General features: G+C 42.1%; 2 protein-coding genes across 4 annotated transcripts; both read left to right on the top strand.

Annotated features, from left to right (window-relative positions):
- Positions 1-3,756: 3,756 nt before the first annotated feature.
- cd99 (CD99 molecule) lies at positions 3,757-16,050 on the top strand. 2 transcript variants are annotated; one of them, XM_068719535.1, is made up of 13 exons: positions 3,760-3,998; positions 5,575-5,604; positions 6,303-6,362; positions 7,048-7,080; positions 7,294-7,341; positions 7,615-7,656; positions 8,012-8,059; positions 8,383-8,463; positions 9,686-9,712; positions 9,843-9,863; positions 12,725-12,841; positions 12,952-13,005; positions 13,557-16,050. In XM_068719535.1, exons 1-13 carry the CDS (start codon positions 3,935-3,937, stop codon positions 13,583-13,585), a joined length of 654 nt encoding a protein of 217 aa, XP_068575636.1. In that variant the 5' UTR covers positions 3,760-3,934; the 3' UTR covers positions 13,586-16,050. The 2 variants fall into 2 exon arrangements, with proteins under 2 accessions (XP_068575637.1, XP_068575636.1); XM_068719536.1 differs by lacking the exons at positions 12,725-12,841; positions 12,952-13,005; positions 13,557-16,050 and adding an exon at positions 10,267-11,542 and having other exon boundaries at positions 3,757-3,998.
- A 1,194-nt stretch (positions 16,051-17,244) lies between these two features.
- Positions 17,245-26,949, top strand: gyg2 (glycogenin 2). Of its 2 annotated transcripts, none has more exons than XM_068719819.1 (9): positions 17,245-17,427; positions 20,173-20,308; positions 20,405-20,579; positions 22,076-22,238; positions 22,531-22,657; positions 22,763-22,934; positions 23,657-23,809; positions 25,204-25,323; positions 25,792-26,949. In XM_068719819.1, exons 1-9 carry the CDS (start codon positions 17,337-17,339, stop codon positions 25,933-25,935), a joined length of 1,281 nt encoding a protein of 426 aa, XP_068575920.1. In that variant the 5' UTR covers positions 17,245-17,336; the 3' UTR covers positions 25,936-26,949. The 2 variants fall into 2 exon arrangements, with proteins under 2 accessions (XP_068575920.1, XP_068575919.1); XM_068719818.1 differs by having other exon boundaries at positions 20,170-20,308.
- Positions 26,950-27,222: the final 273 nt, after the last annotated feature.

The following is a 27,222-nucleotide window of genomic DNA, read 5'->3' as shown; positions in this document are numbered from 1 at the left end:
TTATCAGCCAAAGTGACTTTATCACTGTATTTTCATGTCTTTCTCAATCAGAACGAATGATGGATTTTTTCGGTCGCAAAGGTGAGTAGTGCAAGCTGACACCAACAGAATGCTCATGTTTGATCAGCACCACATGTGTGCCGGGGTTGGTTGCATTTGTGATTCCATGAAGACCAGATGGGTTGAGTCCCCCTCGGCTCATTAGTTACTTTAGTGGTTCTGTTACAAAGGTTGGTGAAAGTTTAATTTCACGTCATTTTATTTTCTTAACATGTAACATTCTATTTATTTCCCCCTGCCTCTCTATCTTACAGGAGGACCTGCTAACCCCACGCCTGCAGTAGGAGGTGAAACAGCTCACTAATACAAATTATACATAGATTATGAGCAAACACAGTTTTTATTATTCTTCGATTTGACCTTCTGCGTTTGTTTTAGATGGGTTGAACCTGGCTGATGCTCTTCATCCAGGTAATGGGTGTTTTTTAGTAGTTATTGTTGTGTTGTAGGATGAGTGTTTGGCCACTTGGGGGCAGAACAAGCTGTTAACACTACTTTATCTGTCGATCAATAGTTCCCATACATCACAAGCCTGTTGGAGGACGTGAGTACACAAAACGTCCACTTACAATTAATTATGATCATGGAATAATCAAGAAGGCGTTCATCTGTGAATTGTAAAATGTTCTTCATTCCAGTTGACAATGGATTCAATCTGGAAGATGCTCTCCGTTCAGGTAAAGCAGTATTATATTTAGATTTTTTATTATTTGGTATTTTAATATTTTTTTCCTGTTTAATTTGATATTACATACATTAGGTTCTTTTACTTAATATTTCAATTATTATTTGTGTTACACGTTTTCTGAAAAATGTTGTGTTTCAATATGCAAATGAGGCATTCTTTTTGATTAAATATGAGCTAATTTTCCGGAACATAAATTCGAACATTGGGCCGGTTCAAGATCAATTGTTTCATTTTGTTGACATAATGACACAACGCTCTTGTTCCACAGCAGAGACAACTGACCCCAGTGGAGGAAGTGAGTCTAAACATACTGCCATGTTATTACATCATTATTAAAACCATTACATATTTCATTGTGATAACACTGTTTATGACGCTGTATAACTATTATAAGTGATTATAAATGACATCAATAATCATGAAGCACTAGATAACAACTCATAGTCATGTAATATAATAATTTTAAATTGGTGGCGCTATATTAAATATAAGTGTGAAATGACATCATTTTAATAATATATAATAATAGGTATTATGGACTTTGTTGAATATCAATCACCTCTGTTATCATTAGTAATTTCGTATCAAAGAATTACGAAGTTGCAAAATTTGAGAGGGAATAAACAAGACTGCAGTCATCATGTCAGTGAGACGATATTAATTACTTTAACTAAGCCTCACCGACTTCTTGTTAAGAATTTGATATAGTCAAGTATGAACAGAAATTTAACGCTAATTAAGTTGTCTTAGTTTATTAAGATTTAATTTTCACAGCATAAATGCCTTTTGTCCTGCTCTGTGATGTCTTTCCTCGTCTCTCCCCCTTGTGTCACGGTGTGTGTACATCTCACTCGAGTCAGGAAACTTGTCAGAACACCCACATTTGATTGGCTAAACTGTATCACGTGACGCATTGGTCGGTGTGTTTCCTGCACCGCTGAACAAGTGCCGTAAATGCTAGAAAAGCTGCGCCGGTTAAAATAGTAGCGCTCCGTCAAAATGGAATAATTCTCAATTATCTATCAGTTTTAGGTGCTGGGTCCGGATAAAACGGCGTCTAGGTCCGGATCCGGACCGCGGTCCGCCAGTTAGTGACCCCTGACCTATGCGGTTTTGCGGCCCTCGCGGCCCACAGGCGCAAAACTGAAAGATTTTTGCGGACCTCTCGGTGGCGCTCGCGGCCCTATGGTTAAGAATCACTGCTTTAGACCGTTGTAAGTCAGTTATGAAGTATTACATACATAAAGCATTATGAATCATTTTACTATACTTGAGCTGTGTTATAGACAGATAATAAGTCAGTATGCATTAGGCGTCATAGAAAGTGTATAGTGTGTAAAGTATATTTAATAAATGACATCTTTCTGAACCCTTCCTCAGACTGCCAGCGAATTTTGGTTGAAAAACTGAACGAGGTCCTTGAGAATCAAAAGCTGCTGCTGAAGCCGAAGGCTCCCTCTTCTCGCTTCTATAACGGGCGCTAATATGAATGCCAACACTAATCTACTGTATTGTAAATGTGATGACTCAGCGTGCAGCCAGCCGGATGTCTTCCAGAACGTCCGAGCATCATGGAAGCTTCTGGTGGAGGATACTGAAATACGCTTCAATAAAGATCATGAATGGTGAACCTGTGTGTTCGCTCATTTGTATAAGCTTGATATGATTTGGTTATTAACGTGTGTCAATCGTTGCTTCAAAAAGTAAGTACTACGTTACAAGATTCAGAGGCTTTCAGATGATTTGTTGTAATAAATAAGTAGGACCAACCACAGTGTTACAATCAGATGACTGTAAGAGAAAAATAATTTAATCAAAGGCGTATTTAAGGGCTGAGGGGAGCAATACAATGAATAAAGCAAAGGTATCTACAATACTCTACATATGTACTGTATTTCTTTCTGATAAAATCTTCATGATGATGGAATATATTTCTCTAAAACTTTGATAAAAGGATGCGATATTTAATATTTATCTCAGCCTATTATGCTCATCAGAACCATTAGGAGTAATAAATTGTTCATATGACATTCATAGCTGGATTTTTTTAAAGATACGTACATAAACGTTTAGGGTACATACAAGTAAAATGAAAAGACATTTTGTTATCATATTATTCTTAATATTCTTAATTATTCTTTATTATCATGGTGCCATATTGATGCAGTTTTTGATAAAAACATATTTGGTTTTGAGTCTATACCCATGTCTTCTTGTAAATGTGGTATTTCCCCTAAAATTTATATATTTCTTTCCACCAAAACATATCGACAAAATGATCCTTAAATTGAATTGCTGGCCCAGTTTTCCTTTTTCAATAAAGTTGAACATACACCCAAAAAATGGTTACCATTCATGTATAATTCATTTATACAGAAACTTTAATTTGAAGGATTTAAGATGGCTGATAAAAAATCGGAGGAAAGTAAATATTTGACACACCTGGTTTATTCATCAAGCATTTACTTTATTGTGCTTATTGAAGCTGTTTTGACAAAAACAAGGAACAAGTAATAACCCTAATGAAAAGGTAAAATATGCCTTCAGAATAAAACGTGAAGACATGCTTATGACCCTGGACTCGTCAAAGTGGAAGCTGTGCACACACACACTAGGTGGCACACGAGTGCCGATTGCTTCACGTTGGCTCAGTTGAGCAGCAGTCAACACCATGCAAGTAGTGGAACTACATTTATTCTAATATTGGAGTTTACATTTGTGACTTTTGTCCATGAAAGTGTGCCGAATCCAGCACCATATTATAGTCATTTGTACGCAAACGTCCAACTTTTCCGAGGTCTTTATTTTCTATCAAAAGCAAGAAGAACACTATAAACGTCACTATTTGTGAATACACTTCGGCGTGAAATGAACGCATTTCGGGAGGAGGGCGGTAACCGAACTATGTTATGTTACTGTATCTATGTTTGTCTCATTAAATAAAGTCACATGCGTTTTAAAAAAAAAAAAAAAAAATATGAGCCGCCCTTCCGATGAGGTGGCCACACCCGGTCCGGAGAAGTTGACTCACACCGACAGACTGTAACAGGACACCGGGGGAGGTCTGCTGCTCAGTCCGGGAGAGAGTCCACAAATACCTGCTAGCTGAAGCGAGCCACACGGAGACCAAGTTTACAGCATTAAGCTAAATTAACTAATTAACAGGAAAGTAACGTGACAGCCACCATGGAGTTCTGTTTGAGGATTGCGTTACTCCTTTTACTCGTTACTGGAACGTTAACGCAAGACGGTAAGAGCGCTCTTGAGATTATTACCAGCAACGGCAGGGCGTGTAATTATGCTTATGGCATTATGTATTTTTAGTGGTTTAAAGTGACGCAAGGAAAGTCTTTTAAGTAGCCCGTTCCTGCTGTTAAAGTGTGTTATAGCAGCTTTAGTCTTAACAAGGACATTTGGGATTTTTAAAAAATATATCATTTGCTACTTAAACAGGAGCCATGTGGGTATTAGTGCCACACCAAGTTTATAAGAACGTATTTTTTCATATATACTTTATTTATTCATTTAACTGTATAAACTGTAAATCTCTGTAAATCTGCATTTTTACAAATGATTTCATTAGGATGAGATCATGAGATGAGGTCGTTCCAGGCGGTGGGCGGCGTTTGGTGTTCGGCTTGACCGCTTTCTGATTTTACAGCTGAACAGTACACTAGAACATGTTTTTGATGGTTTGGACAACTAAAATGACTCTACTTCTCTCTTGATTTATTCCCTCAGCCAGAATTGTCCACTTCTCATATAGAGTCTATGTTTAGGCCTCGTTAGCCGACATCAGTGTGCACTAATGCTCTCGTGTCGAGAGAGTTGAATGGTGTTGATTAAGTCATTACTGTGAAGTAAGAATACATGTAGAAAAGTCAAACGGACAAAGTAGCAATGGCTCCATTGTAGCTCATCTTACAGACAGAGAGGCGATGGTAAAAGACTGAAACCACAGCAAAGCTTCTGCCACATGAAGTACAAATGCTCAGAGTCTCTGCTTCCTGCAGAGGTAAGGGCGAGGGCTGCTAGAGAAAACCACAGGCACGCACTTGAGAAGCAGTTGGCACGTTGGTCTGGTTGAAGGAGGTTCGACCCATATTTCGTAGCTCAGTCGAGGCGGATGCTGATGTGTTGCAAAGATTCCACATCTGTAAAAGTTAACTGGTGAGATTTGTTTTCGGTCATTTGTTCTGGAATAGCATGTGGAACATGATAAACATAATGGCGAAACCTGCAGAAGAGAAGTATTCTACTCAGGTTTCACTGAGGAAAGGAAAAAGGGAGTCCTAATATTACATGTAAATGACTTCAACTGGCCTGAAATAGTCTGCAGGCAAACTGGCATGTGTTCGTCTAACCATAGCTGGAAGAGGAATTAGCCATATTGCATGTAAGGGACTCAGACCTCACATATAACCGATCCACATTCACGGTTAACCAGAAACCATGTGTGCTTGTATCAGCACACATGGAGTGTGAGTGTGCGTAAAAGATAAGCCTGTCCTTGAGGTAAGGCTTTTATGGGCGAGTGTGTCACAATATCAGCTGGGCAAAAAGTGTTGGCATCTGCTTCTCTGTGGGGGAAACGACTCGCTAGTCTCAGTGACTCATGCGTTTATCAGTCGGCGTTGCCATAGGGATCAACCAATACACTGCAGGACGTCCTTACAACACCCAAACACAGAACACGTGTGCTTCCACTATGAAGGGGAAAACCCTTCAGTGCTGTGTGGCTGCAGAGGAAGACCTTCTGGTCAGCTGATCAGTTCAGAGTTCCACTGTTGATCTGTAACAATGTTCCTCGTCTCTTCCTCACACAGGGTTTGACCTGTTCGATGCTCTGGATCCAGGTGAGTGACTTTCTCTGGAGCAGGACATACTTCAGATGTGTGAATATGGGGGTTTATGAGGTATTTTCCTCCTTTATGATGTATTATTTGATCCAATACTCTGAGTACTCTTACAACCACATATATAAACAGTACATATCTTTGTTAGTGTCCCTATTCCCACTGGGACTATATGATCTATATATAGTCTTCACTGGTCCACGTGGTTGGTAACCTGACCCTGGACCTGGGTCAGACCAGGTGAATCTTGGTAGGGTATTACTGTGGACCACATGGTACACTGTCGAGTTTTTATAATGTGGAGTGTTGAACAAATACACAGCGCACTGTATAGCTTCAATGAATAAACAGAAAAGTAAAGAAAACCCTCAGAATCCACTTTTTACCAGAGCTTTCATTCACATCTTTTGGTCTTCTTCGGGGGATGGGCGTTGCTCAGTTGTCGTGACATGATCTAAGTATGAAGCTTCACTCATGTCCGAACAATCTCCATCACAGCTGAGCAAACCTTCTGCCGAGGAAGACTGTGAATGCACTTGAAAAAGCTTGTAAGTGGACCTTTAGTGAATGTTTTTGGTCAATGTACTTCCTAAGGGTTAATGTACTTCCTTAAAGTTAAGAGGAACAGTGGGGATGCTGGGTAGAAATGTTAACCGGCTGTCAGATAGTAACGCTGCTCAATTATTTGCGTTCCTCAGAGCCAACACCTGCAAAGCCCAAAGAGCAACCGAAGGCCCCAGAGAAGCCGAAAAGTGATGGTTTGTATCCTTCTACCTGTCCCAGAGTTCCATCTGTTGTTCTTAGACTGTAAGTTACCAAGCCTAGCAGGGGATCAGAGTCTAACAACGAGGTTCTACCGCCATGCTAGCAGCTCTCTGAGGTTGTACTTTGGCACAGTGGTGCTAAATGCTAACATCTGAACCTTTACATACCATGATGACTGTGGGACGTGTCCCATGTTCACCATCCTAGTCTGAATGCAGAGTCCAGCCGAGGCTAATGGGAATGTCTTTAGTTCTAAAGGTATTTGCACATAAACCAAGGAATTGCACAATGTCGTTAAAATCCAATAGGTAAGGAAAAGGTGTTATTGGACAAATATGTTGTTTTGCAGGCACTTCCTATTTTATTAAAAGAATCCGTCAAAACGGGACATTGCTCACACAGCTCTACAATGGAGTGCCCTAGGAAAGCACACAGGTGATCAGACAGGTTTGAGACGGGTCCACACCTGAACCACAGTAACCACTTATTTGGAAGCGAAAACAAAAGAGACAGACAGACAATAACCACTGGATCTCGTGGAGCTACTTCTGGGTTGATAGTGTACTTCATGTGGTTGTGATTACAAAGAAGTCATTATTTATTTGAATGGAGCAGCTCAGTTTGCATGAGATGGTTGGTCTGGACTAATTCATGTGTTCTACTTCTTTTCCCCTCCAGGTGGGCTGGACCTTTTGGACGCTTTTGGACCAGGTAAATGACACTGTCCCTCTTGCGTCCTCTCTTGAACTTTAAAACGTGTCAGCTGGTGTTTGAAACATAATGCCAGTGTGAGCTGTGAAGCAGCCACGGCAGTGAGAGGTCATGTGCTCACATGTTTTAACACGACACGGGTGTTTCATACTGAACAGTTGTTCTACAGATGTTTAGTTGTTCTTGTCTAAATGAATATGCTTTTTTCCGCAGATGAGCCTGTTACTCCAAAACCCAAGCCACCAAGTTCCGGAGATTCTGGTAGGTTTAATGTTGCCCCTCGTACCTCTCCGGCCGTGAAGATAGTTTTGCTTTTGAAGTTCAGAGAACTAGTTTTGGGTATATGTGGGTGAACTGATACCAATACCGTGTCACACCGATAGCTGAATGATTTCCTGTCCAGTTAAGGGCAAAAAAAGCCACTAAATAAACTTAATAAAAATCACATCGATATGGTTACACGTAAACAAGTTTTGCCTACAGATGCAACAGCTATGATTTGATCAGTGACAGCTGTGTGTTTGTGTATTCTAGGTGGCTTTGGACTGGATCTGGAGGACGCTCTCGGCCCCGGAGGTAATGAAGTAATACGGGTCGCCCCAGTGTGTAGTTTTAATGGCTGATGCGTTCCTGTTTGTATTATTATTATTGTCCAAGAATGAAAGCTAAGCAACCAGATGTTCTAATTCAATCCGTCTGCACGGATCAACCGCTGAGCGACATCTAGCGTTAGCCTCTTTTAGCTCTTAGCCCAATATATCACATATGTAGCCATCAGCTGCCTATTAAAGACTCTTTAAATTTACCTATGTATATATGGAATTTCAATTCATTGGAATTCTTAATATCGGTGGTGTACCGGTTTGAATGCGCCTGCTCTCCTTCTGTATTTACTAGATTATTGACGTTGATAACGTCTTTGTACCCACAGATCCCAAACCTGATAAACCTGCCGTGAAGCCACCAAGCAGTGGAGGAGGTGAGTCCGCCGTCGTTTCAACCCTTTTCATTGGCTTTTTGGAATCTTCATTTTAACGGATGTCAGAAGAGGAGGCTGGTGATGTTCTTTAGTCTTCTTCTTGACGTCAAATCCAAAGTTCAGAACTAAGACATCAAAAAAGAGAGACGATGTAACACCTGGTTGGTTTTAGGAATATAATTTGTTGAGAAAATATAGCAGCAGGTTCATCCATATCCTAATAAATGTCCTTGTGAAAGCGGTCCGTAGTGTAACTGTTAGAAGTCATTTACTATTCTACAGTTTGTGATTTGTTTTACATTTGTGTTGTTCATTTCTTGAAGGTGGAGGAAATTTTGACCTCTCCGACTTAGATGATGTCAGTGGTGGAAACTACAAGCCTGATGGAGGCCGCCCGTATGGAGGTAAGACATCAGCACCACCAGCGCTTTTTACCCCCATCATGACTGTGGAGCCAGCAGCCCGATCAGCTGTCACACTGCAGAGTTTAGTCCAGTGTACAGTGTAACATACTGGTGTAGATACATATATCGATATGAAAACCAGTGTTTTGGAGTGAACTTTGTGATCTCCTCATTCAGCCGTCTTTCCATTGTTGTGCCTTGTTGTCCTTAACAACCGCTGACTCAGCCGAGCCGAGCGTCTCCAGAGAACGGCACAGAATTTATCAAATGTCACCGCAATGCTGACGGCACCGTGACGCGTGGGTCTCGTGCCGCTTTTTGAACCGTCGACCCTGGTTGCTTGAAGGAGGGCGAGCACGGTTTGCAGTGAGCAGTTAAAGAGAGCGATGTGGAGGGAGGAGGAGGAAACTGGTTTCACAATATGTGCCTTTAGTCCTATAAAGCTCACATGCACACATGTTACACTGTCAGAGCTGTGCTATTGTTTTTTTTGTCGGTCGGAGGATTAACCGTACATCCCAACACATCCAGAAGCTCACGGTTGAAAAGCAGGTTCTTCAAATGTAAATAGCACGTGGAGCCTCCATTTTTTTTTTCCACACATTGGTTGGACAAGTGTCTCCTTGTGGACACTTGGAGAAATGTTGAGTATATATATTCCATTGTTTTGTCATGATGGTTCTGTTTCCATAGAGGTGCAGGACTTTTATATACTGCAGTCAAAATCAAGCCCACAGAGAGTAAAAGGTGCTCGGGCTTCACAGATTTATTTTTTTTGCACCATATGACTCCTGGGAGGCTCAGAAGAATAGTAAGTAATTGATGAGTCATGGGTATTATAGATCAAAAAATGCACAATCTTCCTAGTAGTAATCCGTACATGTGGGATAGTAAAACGGGCCTATTGCATCGCTCAGGCGACTTCTTTGTTTTGTGTCTCCGTGCTCTGGTTTAGTCAGAGCATGGAAGTGATTAGTTCTTCTACCAGGGAAAGAAGAAGGAAATAAAAAGCCCACAAAGCTCTCCAGCCTAATTGGAGCCACATGGCTGCTTTTCAGATGAGATTGTGCTCCGTCGTAGCAGCTATGCTAACCTGTTATTAACTGCAGCTTACTGCACACAGAGCCAGCAATACTGATCTGTTGTGTCTATTTCTATTTATAGTCAGTAGAGTTTCACTTCAGGTCTGATTGACTTTTCTCCTTCTGTCTTTTGAATCCAGGTGGAGCGTCGGACGGCTACGATCAGGGTACGTTTTATCCTCATGTTTTTTAGTCTACTTATTATAGTTAATACAGAAGAGCAGAAAGGCTTCACTGGCAACACTATCTGGCCGTCCTAATCCTCATAGACTGACTCGCGTTGTGTCTTTCTCACAGGTGGAGCCGATCAGCCTCAAGGTAAATCCCTGTCTGCTCTCGTTCTGTGCTTTTCTGTGGATCTACTTCCTGTCTTTGTGGGCATCATTATGTCTCCCTGCAGGCCGGTCTCTCCTGGAGTTGTTGTTGGGAGTTTCCCGTTTTCCCGTCTCAGAGGAAGTTTGTGTTCTCTGCTTCTGTTTTCCGTCGCTGAACCAACAGTTGTTGTGTTGGTGTTTTATTCGTTTTACATGCCGCCGTCACATATTTGCTTGTGGCTCTGGAGGCGCTGTACTCTTATTTGAATCGTGGGCATTGTCAGCTGGATCGCTTCACATATTCGATCAGCTGCGTTTGGTTTCATTTCTCTTTGAGGATGAACTGATAGCAGCCCCCGGTCTGGTTCCTCTGGCTAAAACCCTGCTTCGATTGTGTGTCGTTGCAGATCCAGACCTTCCGTGGGGCCAAATCCTGAAGATGCTAAATGCTAACATGCCCGAGGAATTCTATATGTGGCTGTCCAACTTAAAGCAAATGTTAACCCCTCTGTTAGAGAGGGCCATGGATCTGCTGCGAGCTATGCCATGAGCCACTGTCCATTTAAAGGGAGACTTTGACACCTTTTGATGTGGTCGTCCAGTCAGGGTTGATGGTAAATGTAGTCCTTTGAAGCTATTAAGCACTGAGGAATGAAGTGCTTCCGTGGATCTACCATCAACACTGATTAGAAAAATACATAGCAGGGTGTTTGAAAAGTCAGGAATACTACCGGGATACTTTTTTTTCTTCTTTTTTTTCTCTTCATCTTATTTTGAAACCCTGTACACACTTCCTGTGCCCTTTGACATCTGGCTTCCTCCGTCTCATGGACACTCACAGCTGCAGGTCTGTGCTTGGACTGGAAAACGAAGAACCGCTCTAAGGCTATAATCTATTGTCAGCGCCGCTGCAAGAAATAAGATATAGTCGATTTTATCCCTGTTATTCCAGACTTACCAGACACCCTGTATTTGGGCGTGCTCACACACTCATTGTTCTGTCACTCCCCACCCAGCAGTGCCATGACTCATACATTCATATGGTGCATGGTTTCTTTTAACGTGTGAGTGGATCTGGTACTTTTCTGACGATAGAATATATTTGTTCACGCCGGTTGGTTTGATGCTCGTATTTTATTTAGCTCTTACGACAGGAAGTGAAGCGTCTCGAGTTGATGAGTCCGTGACTCTGATGTGCTCGGTTTTACCTTCATGTGTAGAAGGTATTGGATTATAGATGGATTATATGTTGTCAGTGAAGATAAACTTGTCGTTATGTTTGCATCAAGTCTTTGTGAATGAGTGTTTTGGGCCGTGAGGACACGGCTGCTTTCCTCCACAGTCAGCAGCAGTCTGCTCACATTCCTCACATTCTCCAGCATTGACAAATCCAGCATGTCGAGGTGTTTGTCCTCTCATTGTCTCCGATTAACTTCACTTTTTTGGATCAGATGATGTTTTTCTCTTCAGCTCATGAGTAGTTCTCTGTCTTCTCTTTGGTAACGGTATTTATTTTGGCGGGTTCTTTGTAGTTGAAGCTTTTTTTTTTCTTTTTTTTTTTTTCTTTTGCCTCGAGTCTTTATGGGATTTTGTAACATGGCCGCAATGGTTGCAATGTAAAGTCATGAGATGTATAAAGCATAATGAATAAAAACCCACGTGGAACGGTCAGCGCTCACTTTACGATGTGTTGGATTTGTGATCATCTGCAGAACCAACAGAGTAACGCACACACGCACACACACACACACTGGGCTGACTCCAGCCCCCAGAATCCTCAGGGGCCCCTGAGGAAGACTTCTTCTTACAGTGTGCAACATTGTCCACCCAACAGGATGCGTATCCTCTATCATTCATATGCAGATATGTGTGCTGTGCTTTCTTTCTCATAAAAAAAACACACACACATGAAGTACCACTGAAATGGGCGGTATGAGGTCCATGTGGGGATCAAGATCCCCCTAAAGTGTGCTACGCGTGTACGTGTGTGTGTGTGTAAGAAGCACGCTGTCTACATGCTCAGCATTTCCCAGCAGCTAGTCACGCCGGAGGCTGGAGGGGTCCTGTGTTTCTTTTTTCTGTCCAGGCGACACCCCGTTTTAACACATCACAAGACAGTCGTCTCCCTCATGACTCACTATTTATGCTGCCAGTGTGTGTGTGTATATGTGTGTGTGTGTGTGTTTGTGTGTGTGCCACACCCTGCCCTGGAGCTTGGGTGCGCTCACTTTTAATCTCTCTTTTTATTCGCCGTGTTGGTTTTACCGCCGACGGATTCCCTCCAGTCTGAAAATGAATCTCTGTCCTTGCGATGCTCTTGTTGACTTGTACAGTGTGTTCTGGGAACAGATCCGACACCTAAAGTCATTGACCGCCACCTTGTGGCAAACTGAGGTTATGACAGTTTAGGAACGACGGTCCGACTAAAAGAACGACACTTCAGTACGCTATGTGTTCACCATGAGGAGAGAAAAATGAAAGAGTTATCAAGTGATCACATGACTCATCACATGTCCGCTCTGAGCAGGAATAGCCAATCAGACACAAATATACACCAACATCTGTATTCTTCTTTTGAAAGATGAAAACATATATGATTTCTTCTCTAAAGTATAGTTTATATAGATGTGAATTATTTAATATCTCAGGAGCAATCAACCCGTGAAATTGACACGAATATATTTACACTCTATGAATAGAAATGGAAACAAAAAGAATTAGCATAGAAGGAGGATGTTGTGCTGCTGGTAGAGGAGAAACAAGAGCTTCCTGTATGAAAGAGCAGTTTGCTGTAACACCGTGTGCGTGTGTGTGTGTGTGTGTGTGTGTGTGTGTGTGTGTGTGTGTGTGTGTTCTGTCCCGCAGAAGCTGGACCTGGAAAGATCGCAGGCATCGCCAGCGCCATCGGCGTCGCTCTGATGGGAGCGATTACCAGTTACATTGCTTACCAGAAGAAAAAGCTCTGCTTCAAGCTGCAAGGAGGTCGCTATGTTTTTACAACGTCGTGTATATATAGAGAAAGAAATCAACAGATTCACGAATACAAGGGAGCGTGACTCCGCTAACACACTGATGACATGTTCTTTCTGCAGGTGCAGATCCAGAGAGCGGTAAAAGCCAGCACGGGAATCGGTCTGATCCCCAAGGTGGGTTCTTGTGCAATGAAATTGATGGAAAAAGGGAAAAACTGTTCAAAATATAATGATTATATTGATAGTCATAAAAGAAAACGTGTATATGCATCTTTCAGGGCCAACGGAATCCAGAGAGCAACTGGCGGTTTTGCACAATTTAGAATTTATACTTTAAATTCATGACTTTATATATTCAGAGAATATTTGTTTTGTTTCGTACATTTGTGAGGTTTTTATTTCTCCGAATATTACTCCCATCCCTCCCAATAGTTCCCTTTCAAATGTAGTGAAGTAGTATATCCAATAAAGTACAAGTACCTCAATAATATAATACAATACTAACGTAAGAACTGTGTTTTCAAAGAATGTAGACATCATGTCCTCAGGAGATCAGTTTAACATCTCAGCACAGTGTCTATGAGGGGAGCATTATATTTGATATCATATCCAGTTATAGCTGCCCTAAAACAGATGTCTGAATGAAAACCCACATCTGTGAGCAGCCTGACATTAAGAGGTGCACAGCAGGAAGTGAGCTCTAACTCTTTAATCCCTTCTTTCAGTTTTCAGCAACCTGCTCAGGACGTCCTAGGAGACGCGTCTCTACACGACGCGCGACTTCATCCAGCTCTCAATCGACCGCCGTCGGTCACGCTTGGTCTGTAAAATGAGACTCTGTCGACTTTATAACACAACTTTCAGCCCGACTACTAGTGATGCACAGAGGTTTGACAACAAGGTGACAGAACCAACCCCCCCCTTCCCCAGCTGGCGCTTAAGAAGGGTCAAACAAACCTTAGTTTGGCTCAGTATTTTTTTAGCACTTAAACTCCTAAAAGTTTATTCAATCGAATCAAAAATAATATGTGTGATATGTTTCATTGTTTCGTTCGCCCATGTGTTGATAAATCTGCGATTTCTGCCTCCCGACATTTCTTTCTTTCTTTAGTTTGTTTATCGTTCACCTCAGAGTCTGCCTGAACCAAATACCTTAAACCCTCTAATAGAAGTAGCTGTTGAAATACAACAAGGAGTGTGGCCAGCATGAACAAATAGAAGCTGGCTGCTAATTGAGGCCATAAAACAGTGAACCAGAGCGGCTCACTGATAACAAATGGTAATGGTAAACGGACTGTACTTGTATAGCGCTTTTCTAGTCTTTCCGACCACTTAAAGAACACCACCGCACTAATTCAGTCCCGTCATGCTCACCACTCTGCTGCTCTCACTTTCTCTTTTTTTCTCTCATTAACACCTGTCGACATAACTTCTGATTTTTTTTCCAACTTGGGTTCTTTTTACCCATGTTTTTGTGTCCAAGTGACTAAAACTCTTTCTGAAACTGGTCCAGTGTTAAAGGGACAACGCTGCAGATGGGAGCCGCTAAACAGGCTTTAATGTAATCATATCTGGCAACTCGTCATTATTAATGTCGTGTGCCGACAACATTTTGTCGAAAGAGAAGTAAAACCTTTTTTTTGTGAGAGTTGGAGTACAGAAAGCGTAGCTTAGTGTTTGCGTGAAAAGATGTTCAGTCTGAGCCGGTCAGTAGAAACAAGCACTTTTAGTGGGTATTCATTGGCGGTGAGGAGTTGCCTGATACGATTACATATCGTGTCACTTGGACACAAAAACATGAGCAAATAGGGACCAGGGTGAAAAAAATGTCAGTTACCCTTAAAGGGTCCCAGTGGGCCAACATGCACAGTGCCAGAATACCAGAATAAAGTAATAGAAAGAGAAGCTCAGAGCAACGGAGGAGTGAGTGTGACGTTCATGTTGTGGAAATGTACATTACACAGAATGCATCGGGACAACCCGTAAACAAGGACAAAGTGTTGCATCAACAGCAAATGAATTACTTCAGCGTGATCGAGTATGCTCATAAAAGAGGCCAGCTTCTCTCTCTCTCTGCAGTAAAGAGAGCGTGTACAGTTATGATATCTGCAGCATAACACAACGATATTGACACAGTTATCATGTAGCTGGATCTGAATCCAGCAGAAGGAGCTTTTTAATATAAAATGCCGATTGGTCATGAAACACAAAGGAGAAGCCTACTGCATGTATATACATCCAGTAGATGTACAATCTTTTGTATGATAAATGTAAATGTAACACACGCAGCGCTTTTTGTTCGCCGTCATGTTGTGTTTGCAAAATTCATTTTGTCTGTAATTTGATTCCTTAAAGTTGTATTTTCTTCAAAGCTGCACCGATCAATATTTCTATATGAACTGACCTCACTATGTGTAACGTGAAGCGTGTCACCACAGATAATTAGCCTCTTTTAGCTAATTGGTGGAGAGCTAAGCTGAACTCGAGGAAGAATAATTATTACTCTTCATCAGCACTTCAACACGATTCCAGATGAATGGTCGCGTTGCTCTGCAGCTGCTGTAAATAAGCAACGAAGCTGACATCTTTGCCATCACAACCATAAAAGGTTCCCGCTGCCCCTGAATGCAGCTTCAAAACAAGCAAACTTCTCGATACAAAGATGATTTCATATTTTCCTCACTTGTTTTAAGAAAATAAGCTTTGTAGGAATCATTAAATGACCTGATGAGATGGAGAGTGTCTGCGGTCTGTGTATTGTATCCGTTTTATTGCTCAGCTTTGCGCTTGCCGTAGCAGACGGGCGGCGCTCTGAGGCCACAACACAACATTAATCATGTTGATTTCCCTCATGAGTCATCAGTTTATCGGAGGAGCACATATCATAAAATCGGAGGTATTGCATCCGGGGATTGTTATGATGCTAGAATATTAAAAAGAGTTGCCCTCTTGTGAGCTGTAAATACTTGATAATAATGCGTATAAATGTCTGCTGACTTTTGCTTTCGGCTTGATGCTGCAGTGTGCTTTTCGTTTTTCAGTATCATCCTCATGTTCTCAATCTGAAGTGCATTTTTGGAGATTTCTTTTGTCACGTCTTAGTTTTACAAGCATAGGTATATTACAGGTATATTACAACTGACGATGAGACGAATGTTACGTTTGTGTGTGGATTCAAAGTGTGTGTATATGTTTCCAATAAAGTGGTGTTGTACAGTTTGTCAGCGTTTTGTCATTTTGTCGTTGCCTGCTTTATAATTATGAATTTAAGTTGTGGACGGAAGATCATACTTGACCTCGAGAACAGTAAGAGTTACTAAATAATCACAGGAAACAACTTTACGCTTAGCAAAAGATCATGATGTGGTTTAAGTAAGTATGTTTGTTTGTTACGTTTGTTATGTTATGTACGTATACGACACAAGTTGATTAAGTTACATCACGTTGCATTCCGTTCCGTCAAGCTAAGTTCCGTTCCAGTAAGTTGCGTTAAGTGACACTAAGTTACGTTAAGATCACATTAAGTCACGTTAAGTCATGTTAAGTTAAGTCACATAAAGTCACAAAGTCACGTTAAGTCACGTTAAGTTACCTTGAGTTACTTTAAGTTACATTAAGACATGCCAAGTGAAGTCACGTTAATTTACGTTGCGTTAAGTCGCGTTAAGTTACGTTAAGACACGTTAAGAAACGTTTAATTACCTTGCGTTACCTTAAGTCACGTAAAGTTACCTTAAGTTACGTTAAGTTACGTCACGTTGAGTTGGTTTAAGTAGTGTTAAGTCACGTTAAGACATGTTAAGGTACCTTAAGTTAACTTGAGTTAACGTAAGTCACCTTAAGTCATGTTGAGTTACGTTAAGACATGTTAAGTCACGTTAAGTTACGTCCCGTTACGTTATGTTACGTTATGTTAAGTTACGTAACCTCTGTTTTGGTAGCTTGTGTACTTAACTTAAAATCAGTTGACTTTTGGTTTCACACGGGTATGTACAAACATTAAGAACTATGTAGACCACAACTGCAGGCCTCGAGTTTCATTTATAGAAAAGTTACCATTTAAATCGGAACTATATCCTACTGTTTGCATTGTCCTACTACAGAATGTGCTTCTACGTGATGTTCTGTTCTGTTTATCTGTTTGTTTCCTTTATGTGTGACAAGAACAGCTCTGTGAAATGATTATTTACCGGACCACTGAAATGTGGTAAGGGAAAGTTGACACACTATATGAGCGAGCTATCAGCTGAGGGACAGGGCCGTAGAGGTCGAGACCGTTGCTCAACACTTGGCAAAGCTCACTATCTACTAGTTGAACGACCAGTTGAACAAACAGATGCACGCACACACACACACACACACATAGCCGGGTCCCTGCTCCACTCTTTACTCTGATGACAGAATGGAATGTGATATCCCTGTGCGGCGCATCAGATACTAATTCCTCCTCTCAGTATTTAAGGTTCCAGTAGCAGCCGGTGCAAAGATGTGACTGACATCCATGTATGAGAGGCCCTCTGCATACAAGTGAAGACAATACCGGATCTCCTTTGTGGATAAAGTTGCTGGATTTGCAGAACATTTCAAAAATGTCAGGTAGGTGACGCCATTTAATATAAGACGATCTAGCTAAAAAAAACGAAATAGATTGAATTGTTCTTCTCATTTGTTGAGTTCAATTGGGTAATACATGTGATTCAGTCTGCTAGTTGACCATCTGTACACAGGTTAAGTCAGTTTAAAGAAATAAAAGACAAATTTCCCAAAATTGCCCAACAATTTTCAGCTTTGATCCTCGGTAACAGACTGTAATTCTCTCCGGTCCTTTTCTCCGAGTTCTTACATTGTATCACGCACTCTGTAGTGACCCAGTTTGACTTGGAATCAGAATAGACCCTGTACTCATGCTCACTCTGCTCAGTGTGCCAATTGAAATTTGAAACTACACACAGCCCAGAGATGGCTGCAGACAAAAGGTTACAAGACTCTGCATCTGACTACCGGCCAGGAAAGTGAAACTCTGACACTCCTGTCACAACTAAACACTTAATATATCCACCTGAAACTGGATTTACACTCATGGTACAACCATTCAATTTATTTTTGTACAGCTCGAAATCACAAATTTGCCTCAGAGGGCTTTACAATCTGTCCACATATGACATCCTCTGACTTTTGACCCTCACATCAGTACAGGAAGAACTCCCCAAAAAAAACCCTTTAACGGGGAGAAAAGAGGAAGATATCTTAGGGAGAGCAACAGAGGAGGGATGTCATGTGTACAGAATGAACAACATAACAGAGATACAACACATTCAAAGTTATATATAGAGTTGCACTGGGAGCTTAAGTCATTTTTAGAAGCAGAATTGGTTCGTACATGTAGAACAAGACACTTGGTTTCATGTTAACACCTTCATGTTTGAATGTTTTCTTATGGGATGGGAGTAAACATGACAGATAAACAGTTCAAACTGAATCGCCATCGAATACAAATGGTTCAAACGCATCGGAATGAAGTCACATCAATCCTGAATCCAACATTCCAACATTCCAACAACAACATTAATGACTACACTGTACATTACTAAGCAACCCTCATTCAAATGAGCTCGCATAACAACTAATCTCCCCGAGTAGAAGTAATAAAAAACAGGACAATGACAGATGTTTATTTTCTGGGTACCAACAGCAACGTTTTAAACTTGTGTTTCTGGACGGCCTCCCCAACGGAGACGTGAACAACCTCAAAGCCATTGTCATTAACATTGCGATGATAAGCAGTGAAATATATGTTCACAAATTAGATTTTTTGTTTTGTTTTACCAAAAAAAGTTAATTAGAAGGCATTTTTCTTACTTAATTTAATCTGATGATGTGCGGACAATTTCCTCTTACAGACCACAGATCTTTAAAGTCTGAATTTTTGTGAACCTTTTCTATAATTGAGAGAAGGATCAAACTTCACAGACATAAAGCTGCTGACACTTAAAAAAAGTTCCTCAAAAGTAGATATTTGATATAATAGTGATATGCAGAGGTGGCAATAGTACCAGCATCTCGCACAGAGTCAGTAAAAGCCACAATCCTTCTATTCATTTGTGAATTGTCGACCAAAATGGAAATATATTTGTCACCGTTGTTGTGTCAACCGAGCACTCTCCAGTAGGTGGCGATGATGTCACATTTATGGATGCCTCAAAGAAGAACTAATGTAAAACTGATGACTTCCATAGGTGGACGGTTTGTTGGTGCTCTGTGCGGTCAAGAGGACACCACAGGCTCTGAACCTGTGAACCCAGTGATGCTGACAGATCAGTCAGCGGTGCTCTGTCCAGCTGGTCCTGATCCCAGGGGATTAGGACCAAGTGGCGAGAGAAGTTTGAAACGTGAAATGTTGTGGCTGTAACTGTTGAAACTTTGCAGGATAATGAATGAAAACGTCACAATGTTTTGAGGGTTCTGTTGTTAACAGTCCACACCACTCCGGTCAGAGACTGCAGACGGAACAGATACATGCTTGCCTTCACCCCGTGTGAAGGAAAAGCCCATAACCGTTTATATTCTGCCTAGCTGCCATTAATGGTAAAACGGTGAATGCAACAACACTGAGGCGCAGCGCCTTACCCGTATAAATCCTGTAGGCCTGAATGAATACAAAGTGGTACCGTTGGACTCGTGTTTATTTGACTTTTCCTCTTCTGTCTAGTTTAACAGCAGTTGCCATCCATAAATGTTAAATAGTTAAGTTATCAGCTAAACATTCGGTTTTTTTTTTTCCTGCAGCGTCCATGAATGCTGCATTGCCCTCATCTGCTGGAGATTAGAAGAGTTGTAAATAAGAGGCACAGCTACAGAAACAGAGTCACAGATATAAATCACTCCGCATTGTGTTTTTTACGAGATGCAAAGTACGTGACATTTTACGAGTCACATGCTCCCTGTATTTGTGGATGTTGTGTGAGACATCGCAGTTAAACGGTCTCACAGGAATCCAAAAATATATATATATATATATATATATATATGCCGATAACATTTGACTATCTTTTGTAAAACCGTCATTTTGGGAACTTATTCTTACTCGTGATGCCATAATTACTTCCTGTTCACAAAGTTGGTAGCTCTTGATTGGAGTGTGTCATAGAGAGTGATTTAGACATTCCTAAAGTCTTTTCTAGCTGAAGACATTTCTTACGGTTTAATGGCGCACCAGTTTGACACTAGCCAGTGCAGAACTTTATATTCAGACGCCGTAATGAATTTACACATTCCACTTAATCCCAGGTGAGGTCAACAATGATATCAGTCTAATCCTGTCGTCTGACCATTGTGTAGCAGGCGAGGCCTTCGTCACCCTGGCCACCACAGACTCGTACTGCAAGGGAGCTATAGTGGTGGCCAGAAGTCTACAGCGCCACGGGACAACTCGCAGCACCGTCGTCATGGTCACACCAAACATCTCAGAACAGTCAAGGTGGGCGATGAAAGTTTGTCAAAGCCTGTGATTCTGACGCAGTTGAAAGTGAAGTGGACGGAAGTGCTGCTAACCGTCTAAATCTTTATATCTCAGGCTTGCCCTTAACGACGTATTTGACGAGGTCATCACGGTGGACGTGATGGACAGTGATGACCGTCTCCACCTGTCCTGGCTGGGACGTCCTGATCTCGGCATCACCTTCACCAAGATCCACTGCTGGACTCTCACCCAGTACAGCAAGTGTGTCTTCCTGGATGCTGACACGCTTGTGAGTCCACCGAACATACAGTAACATATGTCGACTGTGGAAAATGTCTCCGAGTGTGTTTCAGATTATTCTGACGGTATAGGTCCCAGTCTATGTGCAACTTTCTATTCTTTGTTGTCCTGTCTTACACAAAACCTCAGCTTTGATCACTCTTCAGAGGAATAATTCATAGACACTGTGTAAATAAATGCATACTATGTCAATATTGCACAAATCACTGCAGCATGAGAACATGCCGGCGTATTGACCTTCCTGTGCATCACTATCTATCAGTCAACATGCCGTGTTAGTCTCTTTTACGGGTCATGTTGCGAACTGTTGTCCAATGTCCCCGTGTCGTTCTTGAGATCAATACCAGCATGCATGTCGGCGGACATATTGGAGCGTGTCCCTGTCTCTGTTTGCTCCGTGTAAACATGTTGTCATGTTAGCATCAAGGTTGTACCTGCACAGACGCACATACATCTCCTTGTGCACACATATTGCGTTATGGCTAGTCTGAATCAACCAAATGTCACTACTATAGCCTATGTGTTAAATAACTGTTTTCATGTTATTGTTTTACAAATTAGGAAATAATTCTGAGTGATGAACTTGTTGTTTTACTCGTAAAATTCCCCCACCTACAAAAATTTGCAAAATTTGCAGGTGCCTTTCATTGAAGGTAGTTGAACTACAAGCAGTCAACTAGGACTATGTACTAGTTACCGTGTTGAGTAAAGATGTTGTAGTAACAACAAAGCAAGCATCTTGGTTTTCGGCCGTCGCCATCTTGGTTTTTTGCAACCAGAAGTGACACGAGAGGGTTCAGCTAAGTACAACCGAACGCCGCAAAAAGACTTCATTTGGCGACCAAAACGCCGTGGTGAAGACCTAAAGGTAGCCCCGCCCTAAAGCATACTCTGTCTTATGGTCTATTTTAATCTAAATGGACCATAATTTATTAAATTATGTTTGGAAGAAGAATTGAAACCAGAGGAGTCGCCGCCAGCTGGCCATTAGAAAGAATGCAAGTTTAAGGAACTTTAGTACTCGGTTCATTTTATAGAACCGGAGGTTTGCGCCAATCTCCTTGCCGCACCAAAGTTTAGGCAATAACATCACGACTTTTACACTACAGTTAATACGCCATGACAAAGATCTGGTTAAATGTAAAGAACTTGGATCTAAAACTCTCCTGACAACAACAACAAAAATGCAGTGTTTTCTTTAGGCACACAGATGGACCCTAAATACACACTCAGAACCTATAGACATGTATTATTATGGGTAGATGTCAGAGTGATTGGGCTGCCACATAGTAGGCACTCCTTGCAGTAAGAGGCATGGTGCCTTGATCAAATGGCACCATGGCACACTCCGTACTCAACCATTAAAACAACAAAAGTACAACAAAACTGATAACAATGCTGGAACATAGTCTGTCTGTTAGCAGACGTACGTAGATCAGCTATGTCACACCGCTCCTGCTCTCTGATCGACCCGTTCCCTCTCAGGTTCTGTGTAACGTGGACGAGCTGTTTGAGAGAGACGAGCTGTCGGCGGCTCCTGATCCCGGCTGGCCCGACTGCTTCAACTCTGGCGTGTTTGTCTTCAGACCGTCCCTGCACACCCACAGCAGCCTCGTGGACCACGCGCTGCAGCACGGCAGCTTTGATGGTAACGACGGTAATGATGTCTGGGTTCACACTAACAGGCAGAGACCGCCGTGTGCTCCGAATACTGACAACTCAACTGAATGCATTCATACAGCATTGAAAGGTGACGCAAGAGAATGGGTTTGTTCGTACTAAGATTCATTTTCAAGGAGTTTCAGAAGGGAAAAATTGGACAGTGAACATGAAAGCCGTGCATTCATGACCTGTTTAGAGGAGACATCTACTCACATTAAATTCAAATCGCTGTTTACTTGTACAAATTGCAGTTATTAATACATTTCTGTTGCTGTCAGGAGGGGACCAGGGCCTGTTGAACTCTTTCTTCAGCAGCTGGCCGGCTGAAGACATCAGCAAACACCTGCCGTTTGTCTACAACCTCAGTGGCAGCTCTTTCTACAGCTACCTCCCTGCTTTCCAACAGTGAGTGTGTGTCCTACTGTACTCACAATACATCTCAAATCCCTTTACACACTTTCCGATTGATAAACCGTAGCACCTGCTGGAGTCACAGCCTTGTTCCTGCAGGTTTGGCCACAACGCAAAGATCGTCCATTTCTTAGGAGCAGTGAAACCCTGGAGCTCCAGCAGTCAGAGGGATGAGAGCGGCTCACACACCATGGAACAGTTTGTGTCTCTGTGGTGGAAGGAATACCTTCAGTTGCCTCAGACATCGTCCGAAGCGGGGAAACAACAAGAGGTACGGACGTCTTTGTGATCCGAAATCTTTATTTTATCTTAAAAGTAGGCCACGTCAATGAATGGAGTCGGCTCCACAAAGTTTATGAAGAAAATAAAAGGCCTCATTGGTTCCTAAGACATCCATCTTTAAAAACGCCTCACACGTATATAGTTTCATTTTTTAAATGCTGTTGGAGTGCATTTATTTGTGACTATTTTCAGCAGCGAATTAATCCACTTTTGCCTGTATATTTATTCTGACTAAATTATTCCCAGGGTTCACTAAAAATAAAACAGCATTAATGCATTTGAAGTGAATCAAATCTCCATCGTCCTTGTAGGTAATACCACGCATAGTCATTTCCAGGAACCTAAATAAACAGTAGATTGATGAAAAATATGGTATGGGGCCCGTAAAATAAAGCGCAGTCACTGTTGAGTGATGTGTAATGGCTCTGATTATAGCGTTCAGCAGTGCCACTCAATGTTGCTGTGCAGGAAGTCAGCCATGTGCCATGTCTGGCGGATGCTCTGCAGGTTTTCACTCCAAACACTCGAGCAGAACATTTCACTGATGACTTCCCCCTCTTTAGCTGAAGGTTTGTTAATCAGTCACAGAAGCTGCTGCAGAGTTTGGCTGCGACATAAACATGCACACCGGCAGCCAAAGCGCTACACATGGCTGCCCGGCCCTCGGATTGGTCGTCGTACCAACACTCAACATCCTCCCTTGTTTTGCAGATCCAAGAAGGAGAAGACGAAGCCAAGATGCCGTTTAGAGAAAACTTGAACAGTTCCAATTCGCTGCCTGTACATCTCCCGCCTGTACATCTCCCGCCTGTACATCTGCCGCCCCCTTCTGGGAGTCTTCACTCACCGTCTGAACCAGAGACAGTAAGCTGAGACACCAACACACCTTATTTAGTGTCGCTGTTCGATATGATGTCGTTGGTATCTTTAAATGTGTGCGTTTGTATAGACATATCCTTGGAAGCGCAGTAATATAATGGTGTCATTCTCCCCCTATAGAGAAGATCATCTCAGATTTTAAAGTACCTTGCTACACATTTATATACTAAAGTAAATAAAACACACTTTCTGAAACCATATCTCTAAAGTTTTAATCCTTTAAGGCAAGGGTTTTTCAGGCCAAGGACCCCCAAACTGATAGAGAGATGGAGCAGGGACCCCCTACTATGTACAGTATATTGTATAAAATACACTGTTTTTAGTTGTATTTATATTGTGTTTTATATTAAACTGGGCCTATTAGTGCCACTGCCATGCATAAACATACCTGTTATCTTGCATACAATACTGAACTATTAAAATAATGGACAGATTCATGTTTGGGAAAAAAAATAAAAATAAAAATAAAATTGTCAAATCAACCAAAAATTTCACGGACCCCCTGCAGTACCTCCGCGGACCCCCTAGGGGTCGCGGACCCCCTGTTGAAGACCTCTGCTTTAAGGTGCTAAACTCAAAGCATGTCTATAGCCTCCACACGGCTCTCAGCGTGGGGAAGGCTGAGCCAGCGGCTCGCAGCTAACAGCGCTAGCAGCTAACAGCGCTAGCAGCGCTAGCAGCGCTAAAAAAACGGCGACAGTGCCGACAGAGCCAACAGTGTTTACCCACTGTCCAATCAGAAAGCTCTGGTAAAGCCCACTGTACACTGTCTGCTCAGCACCAAACAGATGGGGAAAACAGAGGTGCATTGGGCAGCTACAGTGACAGATATATGTCCTTAAAACTACTTTAAACAGAGAGTTCATTAAAAGTCACACATGTTCCGTGAAGCCAAATGAGTAGTCGTTAAAAATGCTGATCAATCCCTTAATTAGCCGAATGGATGACCTTATTAGCATAGCCGTGTTTATAATATGTCATGTTGATTATTATGGCGGCTTATTAGGCAGTTCAAGTGCCTCTTGTTAGTTCCTGTTAATGCATGAGCATTTCTGCTTGACTGCATTTGACTCCAGCAGAAAAACACAACACGGGGACACAGAGCTTATTATCTGCCACAGGCCTCTGAGCTTCTCATTGCATTTCTGTCATTTGTTTTAATTCCTTTCAACTTGATGCATTGTGCTTAAACAAGCTTGTAAGATTAGCCTGAACAGACACACGGCCTCCGGTGGGACAACAGCCGCGAACATACATCAACAGTGTTATCGAGCGCTCTGTTTTAAACCCTCACTCCTTCTGCTGTACGATGTCACACTTTGAGCTGCTCTTATAGGAGTGCGCGGCACACATGGGTGACATGACTGCGGTGTCTGTAGTGTTCCCACACAGATGACAAACCGCTGGAGGAGGAAGAGCCAAGAACAGGCGAGAGGACGGAGATCCAGGACCCAGGACTTGGGACAAAGGGGTCGGAGAGCAGCGCTGATACAGACCCTGTATGTAAAACCTTTGTGTTCTGACCTCTATACCAAAATATAAGAGTTTAAGACTTAATATCATAATGTCTCCATAATTACGATATTTTAAATGTCAATCAAGTCTGCAGCTATAAATGTAATTATTTAGCCGCTCTTGTTCATTCCTAAGCATTACAAAAAGGACTCCCATCAATAAAAGATGCGTTCATTAGAACGTGTATCTTTCTTCCCAGCACAAAGTGTCTGTTGAGAGATGATATGGAATATAGTTTCAGACACAGCTTAGTTGAAAGTGTTCATAAGACGAAGCCATGAAAGAATAGCGTCGCTCTCCCCGTTCTGATTTGATATGCTCGACCGCATTCTGTTTGTACACGGAGATGAAACTAGAAGCTAAAAGTCAGCCTGAATAGAGAGAGTCTGCTGTTTCTTGTGATGAACTGCCTTTGAAGGCTGATTTGTTATTCTGCTACTTGATCGCGGCAGAGGGCTGCAGAGACGGAGGCAGGCGAAGAGACGGAGGCAGAGCGGCTGGAGCATCGCCGGCTGTGGGAGGCCGGGCAGGCCGACTACCTGGGCCGAGACGCCTTCCAAAACATCCAGAAGATGCTGGACCGCTTTCTGGATTAACACGCGGGAACAACTCCGTCACCCAAACACACCTGTGTCCTTTGGTTCATTTTCCATTTCCTCTGAGGTAGAGGTCAGTCTGAACCCAGCGGTGATAGCCCGACTGATTTCAGGATCTGATTTGCATGAGTTTTATGTGTAGGACGGCTATGCCAGCCATCTTCACTGGGATTGTTTTATTTTTCTACAAACCCTAACCATCCATACTATTAAATCATTCGATCGGGCCTCAACGTCAGGTTCTAAAAATCCATTATTCGTAGCTATGCCTGTGAAAAATAATGCCGCGTCTGGGCTTAATAAACTCCTGGACTGATCTCAGTAGAAACCATACAACTGGTATAACAGCGTGGCTCATTGATGTGTCGTTAATAGTTGGAGCAAGAGGAAGAGGATATTATAACTCACATATTTAAAGTACTCCAGGTAAAATGCTTGTCCTGTCTTTACTTTGGCTCCATGCCAGGATTTCTTACCATCTACTTTTGTTGTTTACACTCTGATAGATTCAAGAAGTGGCAAAAATGTCGGGATTTAGATTATCTGTTGCATAAACCATACAGCAAACAGAAGAGTGTTAGGGCCGGGCGGAAGAGGACAATGAGAGCAGCGCTTCAAATAAAGTAAAGTCAAAATGTTAAGAATAAAGTTGAAATGCCATTTGGAGAACGAGGACAAAATGTTGAGAAGAAGAAAGTGTTGAAATGCAAAATAAAACAAATCGTCCTCCTTTCATTTTGTTCCCGTTATGCATGGCCGTCCTACTCCTCCGTACAAACGATCAATCAAACAAAGCATCATTTCTGCACAGAGGCTTTCATATAACTGCACATAACTCGACCAAGTTGCATAACAACGTGTCCTGCATTAAAACCAACACGATATCTCTTCACGTTGCTTCTTTTTCTTCCTACAGTACTTCATATTCAAACTGAGGTCCGATGCGCGATACCTATTTTATTTTGCCATTCACGTGGAAAGATGTCGAAACCAATAAACACACGCATGAACACAGACTGGTTTCTGCTTCTCTTCCACCAGGGGGCACTGTGGCTCTTCTATCAGAACTGTCCAATCGTGGCAGCACATCAGAGGAGCAGGAACCCAGATTAATAGATGTCTGACTGCAGTCGACAGTGTGCCGTGTGATCCTTATCCGCTGGGCACATGGTGCATGTCATTTTCATAGGCATCCCTCTCGTAACGCCGTGGCACACTGGAGGAAGATAGTGCGCTGAATACAAAGCAAAATGGCAGGAGGTGAACTCGGGCCGGGGCCTTATATGA

The sequence above is a fragment of the Cebidichthys violaceus genome, unplaced genomic scaffold (genome assembly GCF_023349555.1).
Source record: "Cebidichthys violaceus isolate CVI_PGR_0920_01 unplaced genomic scaffold, fCebVio1.0.p SCAF_24, whole genome shotgun sequence".
Taxonomy (NCBI): domain Eukaryota; kingdom Metazoa; phylum Chordata; class Actinopteri; order Perciformes; family Stichaeidae; genus Cebidichthys; species Cebidichthys violaceus.
This window is presented reverse-complemented; position numbering and strand designations above follow the sequence as displayed.